The sequence below is a fragment of the Podarcis filfolensis genome (assembly GCF_964270895.1).
Source record: "Podarcis filfolensis genome assembly, chromosome: 13".
NCBI classification, from domain to species: Eukaryota; Metazoa; Chordata; class Lepidosauria; order Squamata; family Lacertidae; genus Podarcis; species Podarcis filfolensis.
In genome coordinates this window covers 46,203,238-46,218,350 of record NC_139615.1, presented here as the reverse complement: position 1 = coordinate 46,218,350, position 15,113 = coordinate 46,203,238, and the positions used below count along the sequence as shown (strand labels likewise).

General features: G+C 47.1%; 1 protein-coding gene across 2 annotated transcripts in view; it reads right to left on the bottom strand.

Moving 5' to 3' along the window:
* The window catches only part of LOC310747877 (transmembrane protease serine 11E-like), a 79,243-nt gene that overhangs the window by 19,744 nt on the left and 44,386 nt on the right, over positions 1–15,113 (bottom strand). For both annotated transcript variants that reach the window (XR_014541024.1, XM_083583224.1), the window contains exon 5: positions 4,451–4,611. Coding sequence is in view for 1 of the 2 variants with exons in the window: in XM_083583224.1 (XP_083439350.1) it covers positions 4,451–4,611 (161 nt within the window). In the remaining variant the exon portion in view is untranslated. The remainder of the gene's footprint in view (positions 1–4,450; positions 4,612–15,113) is intronic.

Genomic DNA, 15,113 nt, shown 5'->3' with positions numbered 1-15,113 from the left:
CAGGGGTCCCTTTACCCTTTGCCTTTATGATTCAGCTAAAAGAGCGGGTTTTCGTGGTGAAGGCTCCAGAGCAAAGGAAAGGGCGTTCAGACATGCAGCTTTGAAGAATAGACCTGTGCCTGGAAAGAGCAGGTCTCTAAAGGTAAATGAGAATAAGCCCTAACAGACGAAGTTGGTATCATTCAGAGCTATGGATTAATATCACTCAGGCTCCACCTTCACAGTGGTGCCATGTTTGCACAACAGCAGTCTAAGGGCCTTGCTAGCCATCCTGTCTCCTGAGTTCTCCAACCTTCATCAGCTGTGGAATGCCATGGGATCGGTGCACACCAGCAATCCCAGATTAACAGCTTCCACTGTGCCTGGCAAAGCGGTAGTCATAAGAGTTAGGAGACTGGTTGTCCGCATTCCAGTGTGAATTTCACTATCCCCCTCCAGGTTGCTCTCACTTCTGTGCCAGCAGAGATGTGTGAGATAACAAGCCCATGCCTTGAGAAAAAAAATGTGATGACACAGTTGGTAGCAATTCAGGTCAGATAGCGATCAGCATGGCACCCAAGGAGGATCTTATAAAGGGGGCGGGGGAGAAAAGAAGCTCTTTTCCTTGTTTGTTATTTAAGAGATTTTGTTTCTTTTCTTCTTTTTAAAAAAGCCAGCAATATTTTGAGCTGTTCAGAAGCTGGCTGCGGTCTTATTTTCTCTCCCTTCATTGTGAGAAGAGAGAGCTCTACAAGGCACTGAAACTATCACTAAACCCCAAAACCAATTTACAGCTAGTCTACTGGGAAGAAGATAAAGGCAGCAGAGAAGAGACAGGATGTTTTGAAACACTGTCAGACAGGAAGGCTACAGCAGCCCAATCTCATTCTGATTAATTTGGAGTGTATGCCACATTTTTGAACACGTGCATTCGTTTGAAATCTTATTCCATAGCTTTCATCAAAGAAGGAACTTATTTCTTAATTCGGTTTTGCTGATTTGTGCTTTGCCTGGAAGAGCGTTTTGTTAATGCACTATGTATCATCAGCAGTAGCTTCAGGATTTGTGAAGAGGGCTAGCTGGAAGAGTCGATGGATAGACCATAGCTGTCAACCTTCTCTTTTTTTGTGGGAAATTCCCTTATTCCAGCGCCGTTTCCCGCTGCTTCCCACTGCTATCTTGGATTGTTAGATATCCCGTAGACTGTCCCCGGGACAGGTGAGGCTACTGATCCCTTGTTTTCGAGGCGGCTGATCCCTTATTTTCAAATCTGAAAGTTGACAGCTATGGGATAGACAAGTGACATGATTCAGGCCCCACTTTCCCCTTGGTTTTATGTTACGTGAAAGTGTGGAGATCTTGGCCAAGAGGATCCTTTACAGATCACCTGGCCCTAGCAAGTACAGTGGTACCTCTGGTTACGTACTTAATTCATTCCAGAGGTCCGTTCTTAACCTGAAACTGTTCTTAACCTGAAGCACCACTTTAGCTAATGGGGCCTCCTGCTGCTGCCACCGCACCGCTGGAGAACGAATTCTGTTCTCATCCTGAAGCAAAGTTCGTAACCCAAGGTGTTATTTCTGGGTTAGCGGAGTCTGTAACCTGAAGTGTATGTAACCTGAAGCATATGTAACCCGAGGTACCACTGTATCCAGCTTTGGAAAACGCCAGCACTGGCCATGCTTAACTCCAGCTTCTTTTACCCATTTAGAAAGTAAACACAAAGACTTAAGACCATCCTTCGTTGATTGTTTAATAAGCGCTTAGAGCAATTAAGTCCATTATTGGTTAGCATCAAAGTAGGCTGATGTGAAATGCTTTAATGCATTTAAGTCAAGGCCGGCCCGAGACATTTTGGCACCGGAGGCAAACCACAAAATGGTGCTTCCCTCCCCGCCAGGGGAGAAGGGGTGAGCGAAGCTCTACAGCAGGAACGGGGGGTGGGGGAGAGAAAAATCAACACCAGGATCTGCTGCCCCTGTGGATATTGCCACCTGAGGCGGTTGCCTCACCTTGTCCCATGGGTGAGCTGGCCCTATTTAATGTGCATGGGGTTTTAGTGCAACTAAATGGCATAAGGTATTCCAGAACAAGAGCAAGACCTGGAATGTGGCAAACAGGAAGGGAGACTTCAAACCAGGGGTCAGCAAGGTTTACCTTGCCTGGGCCGGTTCACTCCAATGGAGATCCCTCCATGGGCCGGATCCCGTGTCCGCAATTTCCGGCGTCTGCGCAGACACAATTTCCAGCACCGCAAAAGCGAGTCCCCGCACCATGTTGGTTTAGCGCAGTGTGTGGGGACTCGCCAAGTGGGCGACTCGGTTTGGGGTGGCTCAGGGGCCGGTTAAATGACCCCTGTGGTCCACTGGTGGCCCATGGGCCTTAGGTTGCCAACCCCTGCTTTAAACCATCCCCTCCTGCTGGAATCCTGACAAAAATCTCCCGTCACTGCTATTTACATTGAGAGGAAAACTCTTATTAGCACCATTTGCTCCCACTGCAAAAAATACTGGGGGGGGGGGTTAGTCTCCTCCTTGCAGCCCACCATGGTTAAAAAAAAAAATTATGCGCAGGAGGGCCTGCAGCAACTATACATTTAATAGTTCCACATTAAATCACATATTGCATTTACTGTTACGTGAGACCCCAAAGGGCAGCCCCTGCCACTTCCTCCCTAGGGATGGGAGGAGACCACAAACACCTTCTATTCACCAAAAGGCTGCTGTAGAGGCAGCAAGGGGGCAGCTGCCAAGGAGCAGCAGGGTGTGATGCATTCCATGGAAGTTAGATTTGCTGCTCCTGTGGATTCCAAGGTGCTCACGGGTGGGATCAGATACTTCTCTGAATATTGCAGTACAGATTTCATGCAGAAAACGTGCACACATGCATATGTGTACAAAACATGCATTCCCGGATGAACGCATGGAAAACACTAAGAAGCGCATATTTTATATTTTTTAAAAAAATCTGTACAGTGGTACCTCGGGTTAAGTACTTAATTCGTTCCGGAGGTCCGTTCTTAACCTGAAACTGTTCTTAACCTGAAGCAGCACTTTAGCTAATGGGACCTCCTGCTGCTGCCACGCCGCCGGAACACAATTTCTGTTCTCATCCTGAAGCAAAGTTCTTAACCTGAAGCACTATTTCTGGGTTAGCGGAGTCTGTAACCTGAAGCGTCTGTAACCTGAAGCGTATGTAACCCAAGGTACCACTGTATTTTATGTAAAAGTGCATACAATTTAACTATGGATTTTTCATGCATCCTGTTTTAAAATATATATATGCAAAAACATAGGGCAGATCAGACCTATGACTGGGCACCAGTGAGACGGAAGCAGGCTAAAATTAGCTGCTCATTCCATCCCTATAGGGATGGGAACTGTATGTACCCTGCCTTGGGTTCCATGATGGAGGAAAAATGTAAGAAATATAATTTATTTTTAAAATTTATGGGGCAATAGCAAGGTTCAGCAGGTGCCCTCAGTGAACTATGCACTAGAACTGTCATGAGCCCCATGGAGGTGTCATGAAGGGGGTGGTTAGATCTGGGGGGAGAGTGGAAGGAGCTCAGAGAGTTAGCGCTGGAAGACCAAGGGGAGGGTCTCAGTGGGTTGCAGACCATTGAGTCAGATCCACAAGAGGCGTCTGATTCCAGAGAAGGACCCATCAGCTTAAGGGGCGAAGAATCAGATCGTGGGGAAGGCCTGAGTAGAATATTAGGGGTATGTTCTTAACTATGCAAAATCACTTTCACAAAGTTTGACAAAAAATCCAGAATCTATTAGGTAAAGGTAAAGGGACCCCTGACAATTAGGTCCAGTCAAGTTCGACTTTGGGGTTGCAGTGCTCATCTCGCTTTATTGGCTGAGGGAGCCGGCGTACAGCTTCCGGGTCATGTGGCCAGCATGACTAAGCCGCTTCTGGCGAACCAGAGCAGCACACGGAAATGCCGTTTACCTTCCTGCCAGAGTGGTACCTATTTATCTACTTGCACTTTGACATGCTTTCGAACTGCTAGGTTGGCAGGAGCTGGGACCAAGCAACGGGAGCTCACCCCGTCACGGGGATTCGAACCGCGATCTTCTGATCGGCAAGTCCTAGGCTCTGTGGTTTAACCCACAGAGCCACCCACGTCCCTCCAGAATCTATTAGGACCAACCAAAATATCAAAAGTGAGTGAGAGAACACAAGTATTTTAAGTGACAATCTACCATCAGATATATCAGCACTGTAGCATTACTTATTTAAAAATCAATCAGAACTATGATTCACAATATGATATCCCTAAAATAGAAAATATGTTACTTGGTTGAAATTAAGACCTACAGTTCCCAGTACATTTAGCTCACAAAACTTGTTCTCAAAAACAAAAACGAAGCTGGCAAGGTTGAGTAGGAATACAACATGATAAATATAACAAGCCCTGGGAGAGAAAGCTCAATCAATGGTAAAAAAAACTCAAGGCACTTGCCTGTGAGGGTGGAAGAGGGGAGGTTGATGCGAGCAGACCCAGGATATATCTTCAACCTCTCCTGCAAAATCTTGTCGACTGCCATCCGTAGTGCCGTGTTATCAGTGGAAGAGAAGAGAAACATCAGCACGACTTGTGCAATCACTCCACCTGTGTCTGGGCTGAAAGAGAACCAAAGCACACACAAAAACTAACTGATTGGTTTATGGGCTGTGTCCACACTACACCTCTACAGCATATTCAAAGCATTTCTCTCTCTTTCAAAAGAGTCTGGGCACTGTAATTTACCCCTCAGGCCTCACCCACACCTCCTTTTGCCCAGCCACTCCCCCCCCCCGAAAAACCCACTCTTTAGCGCTGAATCGGAACAAACAGCAATCGTGGGCTGCTGTTTGTTCTGATTTAGCATTAAAAAGTGGGCTTTTCACGGGAAAGTGGCAGGGCAAAGGCAAAACCACTCAGACCAGCACGTGGACAATCCCTAGACATCTCATTGCATCTTGTGGGAGAGAACACCATAGTTTAACTTCAACTTCCCACCAGGGCAGGAGAGTGCTAGAGTCCTGTCTAGTCAGGTTGTGTGGGATCAATTCCAATCTGTTACCTCCGAGGATGTGGACAGGCTGCTTGGACGAGTGAAGCCAACCACCTGTCTCCTGGATCCTTGCCCATCCTGGCTTATAAAAGCTAGCTGGGAAGGACTGGGCGATGGGCTTCGTGGGGTGGTGAATGCTTCCCTCCGTAAGGGAGCCTTCCCAGACCCGCTGAAAGAGGCGGTTATTAAACCGCTTCTTAAAAAACCATCTTTAGATGCGGCCACGATGGCCAATTATCGCCCAGTCTCAAATCTTCCATTCTTGGGCAAGGTGATTGAGCGAGTGGTTGCTGAACAATTCCAGGCACGCCTGGAAGAAGCGGACCATTTGGATCCCTTCCAGTCGGGATTCAGGCCTCATCATGGGACTGAAACTGCCTTGGTCGCACTGGTTGATGATCTCCGGCGAGCTAGGGACAAAGGTGAGAGTTGTTTCCTAGTTCTGCTGGATCTCTCAGCGGCCTTTGATACAATCGACCATAACATCCTTCTGGACCGTCTTGAGGGGCTGGGAGCTGGGGGCACTGTCATACAGTGGTTTCGCTCCTTCCTCCTGGGCCGTGTTCAGAAAGTGGTGGTGGGGGATGAGTGTTCAGACCCCTGGGCTCTCACTTGTGGGGTGCCTCAGGGTTCTGTCCTCTCCCCCATGCTTTTCAACATTTACATGCAGCCACTGGGAGAGATCATCAGGAGGTTTGGGCTGGGTGTTCATCAGTATGCGGATGATACCCAGCTCTACCTCTCTTTCAAATCAGAACCAGTGAAGGCGGTGAAGGTCCTGTGTGAGTGCCTGGAGGCGGTTGGAGGTTGGATGGCGGCTAACAGATTGAGGTTGAATCCTGACAAGACAGAAGTACTGTTTTTGGGGGACAGGAGGCGGGCAGGTGTGGAGGATTCCCTGGCCCTGAATGGGGTAACTGTGCCCCTGAAGGACCAGGTGCGCAGCCTGGGAGTCATTTTGGACTCACAGCTGTGCATGGAGGCACAGGTCAAATCTGTATCCAGGGCAGCTGTTTACCAGCTCCATCTGGTACGTAGGCTGAGACCCTATCTGCCTGCAGACTGTCTCGCCAGAGTGGTGCATGCTCTGGTTATCTCCTGCTTGGACTACTGCAATGCGCTCTATGTGGGGCTACCTTTGAAGGTGACCCGGAAACTACAACTAATCCAGAATGCGGCAGCTAGACTGGTGACTGGGAGCGGCCGCCGAGACCATATCTTGAAAGACCTACATTGGCTCCCAGTACGTTTCCGAGCACAATTCAAAGTGTTGGTGCTGACCTTTAAAGCCCTAAACGGCCTCAGTCCAGTATATCTGAAGGAGCGTCTCCCCCCCCATCGTTCTGCCCGGACACTGAAGTCCAGCTCCGAGGGCCTTCTGGCGGTTCCCTCACTGCGAGAGGCCAAGTTACAGGGAACCAGGCAGAGGGCCTTCTCGGTAGTGGCACCCGCCCTGTGGAACGCCCTCCCATCAGATGTCAAAGAGATAAACAACTACCTGACATTCAGAAGACATTCAGGGAAGTTTTTAATATGTGACATTTTAGTGTATTTTTCATCTTTGTTGGAAGCCGCCCAGAGTGGCTGGGGAAACCCAGCCAGATGGGCGGGGTACAAATAATAAATTATTATTATTATTATTATTATTATTATTATTATTATTATTATTATATACTGTGTGAAGAAGTGCTTTTGTCGGTCCTGAGCATTCAGCATCATTTGATGGCACCTGGTTCTTGTGTTATGACAGAGACAGAAAAAATTCTCCCTGTCCCCTTTCCCCCAATGCTTCTGAATCCAATGCTGATTTCCTCTTAGTTCAATCTAACCCTTTCCCCAGGCTGTTCACCTTTTTGCTACGCACACATACACACCAAGCATCTTGTAAGTTGACCTTAGTAATCATTTGGTTTTTAAATTAAAACATCCCGGTAAGTTCCTTTAAACTGATAACAAACAGCTCAAGGGAGGTGTGAGGTTCCTCCATGACTGTCACATGAACTCATTGCTGTGCACATCTTCACATTTGGCCAAGAGGAATGGCTTTTCCCTGATGAAGAGAGGGTTGTATATCTGACTAAAACAGTGTAATTCCACAGCACGCTCACTGCTTAAATTATGTATATCTGGATGCATTCTACAGCATGTAACCATATTTTAGAGAACATACGGATTGCACACAAGGCAATGCACCTATTGATGCACAGTAAATTCCAGTTCGGTCCCAGCTCCTGCCCACCTAGCAGTTCGAAAGCACCCTTAATTGCAAGTAGATAAATAGGTTCCGCTTTATAGCGGGAAGGTAAACGGCGTTTCCATGTGCTGCTCTGGTGCCGGTTCGCCGGAGCAGCTTCGTCACGCTGGCCACGTGACCCGGAAGTGTCTCCGGACAGCGCTGGCTCCCGGCTTCTAGAGTGAGATGAGCGCACAACCCTAGAGTCTGTCAAGACTGGCCCGTACGGGCAGGGGTACCTTTACCTTTACCTTAAATTCCAGCCATAAATAATTTGCCTCAAGTCTTTCTAAGGAGACAGCAACAATTTCTATAAAACAGTGGACAGTTATTTGCTATATTCATTTGACAGATGGACAGCTAAACCATATGACATTATTTCCTAAAGCAAATGTAAGAGAAAGGACTTGAATTTATATTCCCTGAGAGATCATCTTACATTTAGGCCACCAAGCAATTTCTCCTTCCCATATATAAGCACATTGGGGCAGCATTTATCTATCATCATTAGAGCACTGAACTTTCTCAAATATGTATCAGCACATTGCCAGGGTGGGTGGGTAGCTATCTCTGCATATCACTATCAGATTTGGTATAGCAGCCTTTTCAATGACTTTTTTCCTGTTCATGCCCATCATGGTTAAATGTTATAGAAAAGAATAGCTGGAACCCACTAATTGCTGCTGGACAGTATCAATATACTTGTGAGGACGATGAGTAATCCCCAATGAAATTAATGAAGCTTGCACAGTACTCCGCTTAAAGACTGTCTCCTTGCGTCTCCTCCTCTGTTTTGGCTTATTCACCCCACCCAAAGTGGTTGCAGCATGCAAATTTGTGAAACCACAAACTGTATTTGTGCCAGCGCTGGATGATTCAGGTAGGAGGAGGAGAAATGCATCTGCTTCTGTTTACACACCCTCACCGAGGCAATTTTCAATGAAGCAAAATGGAAAGAAGAAAACACACAGGAAACAACAAGCTTTTATTGGACCAAGGTAACCCTTCCCATCAAGAATACTGATTGAGTATAACCTCAGAACGGGGGTGTTCAGAAACAAATCATTGAGCCATTACGAATTGAGCCCAGCCCACCTTCCAAATTCCAGGTGAGCCTGTCATGGCACAGTATTGGCCTTCTCACGTAATTTTTTCTTCTTCGCCATTCCCACACATCTCCAAAGTTATCAAGGGTAAGAAGGCAAACTAGCAGTTGAGAGAGCTTGCAAATGTTTCAGAGCTCAGAAACTCTCCCACAACTCATCACAAGTTTTTAAGTACAGTCATACCTCGGGTTACAGATACTTCAGGTTGTGTGTTTTCGGGCTGCGCACCGCGCCAAACCCGGAAGTACCAGAACAGGTTACTTCCAGGTTTTGGCGCTCGCACATGCGCAGAACCACCAAATCGCGCTTTGCGAATGCGCAGACGCATCAGATCGCAACCCGTGTGTGCGCAGACGCAGCGCTGCAGGTTGCGAACGCTGCGGGTTGTGAATGTGCCTCCCGCACGGATCACGTTCGCAATCCAGGAGTCCACTGTACAGGAAAATGAGGCAGGACATAACCGGTAGACGAGAGGTCTGGCTCCCCAGCTTGAATCTTCTTGAGCTGTGTAGAAGTGGCAGAAAAAGCCTGACCTCTCCCCAAAGAAATGACCAGAAAGCCTCAGAAAGACCCACTCCATTCTGAATCGGAATGGGCAAGTTTCGTTCATCAATAACCATGAACAGGGCTTTCCCCCTTATAGAATAAATATGTTTCTTATGAGAGCAAAGTTTGTGCTTGGGAATCAGCTTTAGCATCCTTAGAATAAAAAATGTGCTATGAACATGAGACCTGTTGACAGTTCCCTGCACATTGGCTGGATGCCAAATAATGAATTGCGTGTGCGAATTGTTGGCATCTATCTGTCTCAAGTCTGCAATCTATCTGTCTGCTTTTGAATTCTGGTGCTGGAGGAGACTCTGGAGAGTCCCATGGACTGCAAGAAGAACAAACGTATCCATTCTTAAGGAAATCAGCCCTGAGTGCTCACTGGAAGGACAGATCGTGAAGCTGAGGCTCCAATACTTTGTCCACCTCATGAGAAGAGAAGACTCCCTGGAAAAGACCCTGATGTTGGGAAAGATGGAGGGCACAAGGAGAAGGGGATGACAGAGGACGAGATGGTGGGACAGTGTTCTCGAAGAGACCAACATGAGTTTGACCAAACTGCGGGAGGCAGTGGAAGACAGGAGAGCCTGGCGTGCTCTGGTCCATGGGGTCATGAAGAGTCGGACACGAGTAAACAACTAAACAACTACAATCTGTCTCAAGAGACAATGGAGTGTGCCTCCAGGGAAGAAGTCAAACCGCTGCATTAGCAGCACCAAAGTGACCTCCCCAGAGCACAGGCCTGGGCCACTGTATGAAGGTCCTGGGCTGCCCAGTTGACACCCTTTCTGGTGTAGTCCAAAGGAAAGCAGAGCAAGACGTTTGGCACCAGCTCGGCTGCAGAAGTTGCCTGAAGGAGACATACAAGGTGCCATCCAACCGTCTTAGAGACTCCACTCCAGATGTGTGTAGGGTTTACTCCTTAGCCTTTTCTTCTCCTGAAGTTTTCCCGCAAGGCAGCAGAGGTTTAGGATCTGTTTTCCTTCTCCTGGATGAGCTGCCTTCCTGGGTTGACAAGCCCCACCTACCCCTTGTCTATGTGTAAATAAGCTCTCAAAATCATCTCAGAAAGAACTTCTCTGGCATTTAAGGTTGAGACTCCTTAGGGTAGTGATAAAGCGGGATATCAAATCCAAACTCTTCTTCTATTTAGGGATGTGGGTGGCGCTGTGGGTTAAACCACAGAGCCTAGGGCTTGCCGATCAGAAGGTCGGCGGTTCAAATCCTCACGATGGGGTGAGCTCCCATTGCTCGGTCCCTGCTCCTGCCAACCTAGCAGTTTGAAAGCACAAAGTGCAAGTAGATAAATAGGTACCGCTCTGGTGGGAAGGTAAACGGCGTTTCCGTGCACTGCTCTGGTTTGCCAGAAGCGGCTTAGTCATGCTGGCCACATGACCCGGAAGCTGTACGCCGGCTCCCTTGGCCAATAAAGCGAGATGAGCGCCACAACCCCAGAGTCATCTGCGACTGGACCTAACGGTCAGGGGTCCCTGTACCTTTACCTTTCTACCAGCAGAATGCATTCCCATGGAGACAGTTCACATGTTCTGCTGGAAGTCATGGAAACCAGCTCGTAGTAAAGTACAGTTCTGATTTTATGGAGTGTAAAATATGGCTCCAAATATGTACTCCCAAAGGCGGATTTCTGTACCATTGGCCATCATACTATTATATTAAATATTATGACTAAATCTACACACGAGTCATTATCTTATTGGCTGTTTAATGGGTATCATGCTGCACGTTCCCTCTCCTCACCCCAAACCCGCCCTTTCTTCCTGTGCTGCACCAAACATACAAATTAAATTAGTCTGGAGACACACCTCTTCAAACACTGCAATACGCTGTCTCACCCTTTAATAACTCACTCGAAATAATGTATCGTAAAGATGGATGCCATCACCCTTTCTTGGCAATATAATGTTACCAACCGTTTACTCACATAATACAGTTAATCACCGAACTAACATTCCATTTCTGCTCTATATGCCACTGCAGAAAAGCGACTTGTATTGGGTAAAAACAATTCAAGAGAGAAGGGAAGAGGAAATATCAGCTGTGCGGAAAGAAGGCTGTATTTTTTCTTCCTGTAATGTTTTGAGGCAAGCTCCTTCTCAGGGATAAGATTCAGCAAATCTGTCATCCACTCAAAGATGTTGGCCGCATTTAAAAAAGAAATACAGTGGTACCTCAGGTTAAGTACTTAATTCGTTCCGGAGGTCCGTTCTTAACGTGAAACTGTTCTTAACCTGAAGCACCACTTTAGCTAATGGGGCCTCCTGCTGCCGCCGCGCTGCCTGAGCACGATTTCTGTTCTCATCCTGAAGCAAAGTTCTTAACCTGAAGCACTATTTCTGGGTTAGCGGAGTCTGTAACCTGAAGCGTATGTAACCTGAAGCATATGTAACCTGAGGTACCACTGTACTTAAAGAAATGTTGACTGAAAATTGCCTAAAAGCATACCAACAGAACAGGCTTAAACTGTTTTAATGGTCATTCCCTGGGAACATTAAGTAACTACCGTATTTTTTTGCTCTATAAGACTCACTTTTTCCCTCCTAAAAAGTAAGGGGAAATGTGTGTGCGTCTTATGGAGCGAATGCAGGCTGCACAGCTATCCCAGAAGCCAGAACAGCAAGAGGGATTGCTGCTTTCACTGCGCAGCGATCCCTCTTGCTGTTCTGGCTTCTGAGATTCAGAATATTTTTTTTCTTGTTTTCCTCTTCCAATAACTAGGTGCGTCTTGTGGTCTGGTGCGTCTTATAGAGCGAAAAATAGTGAGGGGTTAAGAATCTCTAAGAGAACTGTTAGCATTTTCACCAAACTACAGTTCCTAGAATTCTTTGGAAGAAAATGCAACGTTTAAACTGTTAGAGACACACATGCGTTTGGAATATTATGTCTAGTTCTTATTGCTTCACCTCAAAAAGGATACCGTAGAGCTGAAAAAGGTGCAAGAAAGGGCAGACAAAATGATACAGGGGCTGGAGCGATCCCCTAGGAGGAAAGCTTGCAACATTTGAGGCTTTTCAGCTTAGGAAAAACAGTAAGGTATATAACACAGAGGTATATAAAATTATGCCTCGTATTTGAGGGGGCGTGTCCGTTTGTGTGTGTGGAGAGAGAGGAGTTTTCCTCCCTCTCTCATCATAAGAGCCCCAAGTCATCCAATGACGTTGAATGTTGGAAGATTCAGTCAAGAGAAAGTATTTCACGCAGCGCATAAATGATGGCGTTTGCTACAAAGATGTAGTGTTGAACTCAGAAGGGGATTTGACAAATTCATGGAGGCTATCAATGGCTACACACCACATAGTTAAACTATGGAACTTGTTCCCCTGGGAGACAGTGGTGGCTGCCAACTTAAAGGTAAGGGGACCCCTGACCATTAGGTCCAGTTGTGACCGACTCTGGGGTTGCGGCACTCATCTCACTTTACTGGCCGAGGGAGCCAGCGTACAGCTTCCGGGTCATGTGGCCAGCATGACTAAGCCACTTCTGGCGAACCAGAGCAGCGCACGGAAACGCCGTTTACCTTCCCGCCAGAGCGGTACCTATTTATCTACTTGCACTTTGACGTGCTTTCGAACTGCTAGGTTGGCAGGAGCAGGGACCGAGCAACGGGAGCTCACCCCATCACAGGGATTCGAACCGCCGACGTTCCGATCAGCAAGTTCTAGGCTCTGTGGTTTAACCCACAGCGCCACCCGTGTCCCTGGCTGCCAACTTAGATGGCTTTAAAAGAGGATTGGACAAACTCACGGAGGAGAAGACTATCAATGGCTCTGCTCTGCTTCCACAGCAATGCTCCTGAATGCCACTTTCTGGAGACCACAGGAAGGGAGAGTGCTTTTGAGCTCTGGCCCTGCTTTCTGGTGTCTCATAACCAGTGCTTTTTTCTGGGGGGACACAGGGGGACGCTTACCCCTAAACATTTTGTGAATCTTTGTACTTTTGTCCACTTACTGTACAGTGGACGCTCGGGTTGCGAACGTGGTCCGTGCGGGAGGCGTGTTCGCAACCCACAGAGCTGCATCTGCGCACACGCATGCACAAAGCATGATTTAGCGCTTCTGCGCATGCGCGACTGCCGAAACCTGGAAGCAACCCATTCTGGTACTTCTGGGTTTTGGCGCATCCGTAACCTGAAAAAACGCAACCTGAAGCATCTGTAACCCGAGGTATGGCTGTATTTATTTTTCCCTATTTGAATTATAAAATGGTGATTTTCTTGAGTCAAAAGTAAAGTACCCCAAACATTTTTTTGGGGGGGGGAGCACTGGCCATAACCATCTGACTGGTCTCTGTGAGACTCACAGTGTGATGACACCAGGACCCAAGGTGTGTTGTGCTAAATGTTACTAAGGACTCTGTATGCAGGTGTGTAGTGTTGTTTATAAATTGTAGTTCTATCCCAATCCAACCATTATTGAGTTGAGTCACCATACAGCGATCTTCCTAGACAAATGTTGTAAAATGGTCTTGTGAAAGTTCTTCCAAGAAGATAACACTGCGAGTTTCTGCATCCTGATGAACTGGTTTTTTAGTATGATTTCAGGATGCAGCGCTTGGGTATTTTGTCCTGGGGAAACTCTATTACATAGCAGTGATCCTGAGGGTAAAATTAACTGCAGTTCTTTCACCTTAATAATAGCTATATGAATTGATGCGAAGAAACCACTCACACACCATCAGAAATCTGCACCAATGATACATTTGATGCACTCAAGCCACAAGAAGGTATACTTTACATCTCAGAGGGAAGAGCAGCTGGATTTTAGGCAAACAACTGGGAAGAACAGGGTCAACAATCTCTTGAAGATACCTTCTAAATTGCATTCAATTTCTTACAAATTCAAAAGGCAGCAAGGTTTAGAGTAAAGCTGCTCCTTTTCCTTTCCTTCCTGATCTTTCAAACAGACAGAACCAGTGTGCACAAGCAAAAGTTGTAACATTTTGCTTCCCAAAGTGTGTGTTTTAGGCTGCAAATGTAGGGACGCTAGGAGTGATCAGCGAGCAGGCAAGCAAAACATAAAAGTTCTCTTTCTCTTTCTCTCCACCCCTCCTTTCCTTCACTTGAACTTTGCAAGCATTGTTATTGTTTAGTCGTTTAGTCATGTCTGACTCTTCGTGACCCCCTGGACCAGAGCATGCCAGGCACTTCTGTCTTTCACTGCCTCCCGCAGTTTGGTCAGACTCATGTTTGTAGCTTCGAGAACACTGTCCAACCATCTTGTCCTCTGTCGTCCCCTTCTTCTTGTGCCCTCCATCTTTCCCAACATCAGGGTCTTTTCCACGGAGTCTTCTCTTCTCATGAGGTGGCCAAAGTATTGGAGCCTCAGCTTCACGATCTGTCCTTCCAGTGAGCACTCAGGGCTGATTTCCTTCAGAATGGAGAGGTTTGATCTTCTTGCAGTCCATGGGGCTCTCAAGAGTCTCCTCCAGCACCATAAGTCAAAAGCATCAATTCTTCGGCGATCAGCCTTCTTTATGGTCCAGCTCTCACTTCCATACATCACTACTGGGAAAACCATGGCTTTAACTATACGGACCTTTGTCGGCAAGGTGATGTCTCTGCTTTTTAAGATGCTGTCTAGGTTTGTCATCGCTTTTCTCCCAAGAAGCAGGCGTCTTTTAATTTCATGAATGCTGTCACCATCTGCAGTGATCATGGAGCCCAAGAAAGTAAAATCTCTCACTGCCTCCATTTCTTCCCCTTCTATTTGCCAGGAGGTGATGGGACCAGTGGCCAAGATCTTCATTTTTTTGATGTTGAGCTTCAGACCATATAGAAATATTGAAATATTGCAAGCATTAGCCGATGGAAAGTGCTTCGTCATTCCTTCCTTTTCTTCAGATCAGGGGCGAGGAACCTTTTATGGCTGGTGGACCAGATCCTTATCTCCCCACCCCAGGTGGAGGGCCAAACTTGACAGGTGGGTGGGCGGGCCCACCCACCTGTCAAATCCCTTGATGTCCTGGTGGCATCAAGTGATGCTGCACTTTGACGCTCCAGCAGTTGGGACTTCAAAATGTAGTGCATGGCTGTTTGAATGCCTTTTTCCAAACAGACCTGTGCTGTTCTTTAAGCCTCCAGCTGGTGAGCAAAGAGTGCAATTCTGCTGACCACTTTGCACAGGTGAAGGAAGATTCCACCAGGTTTGAACCCCTCCCTCCCGC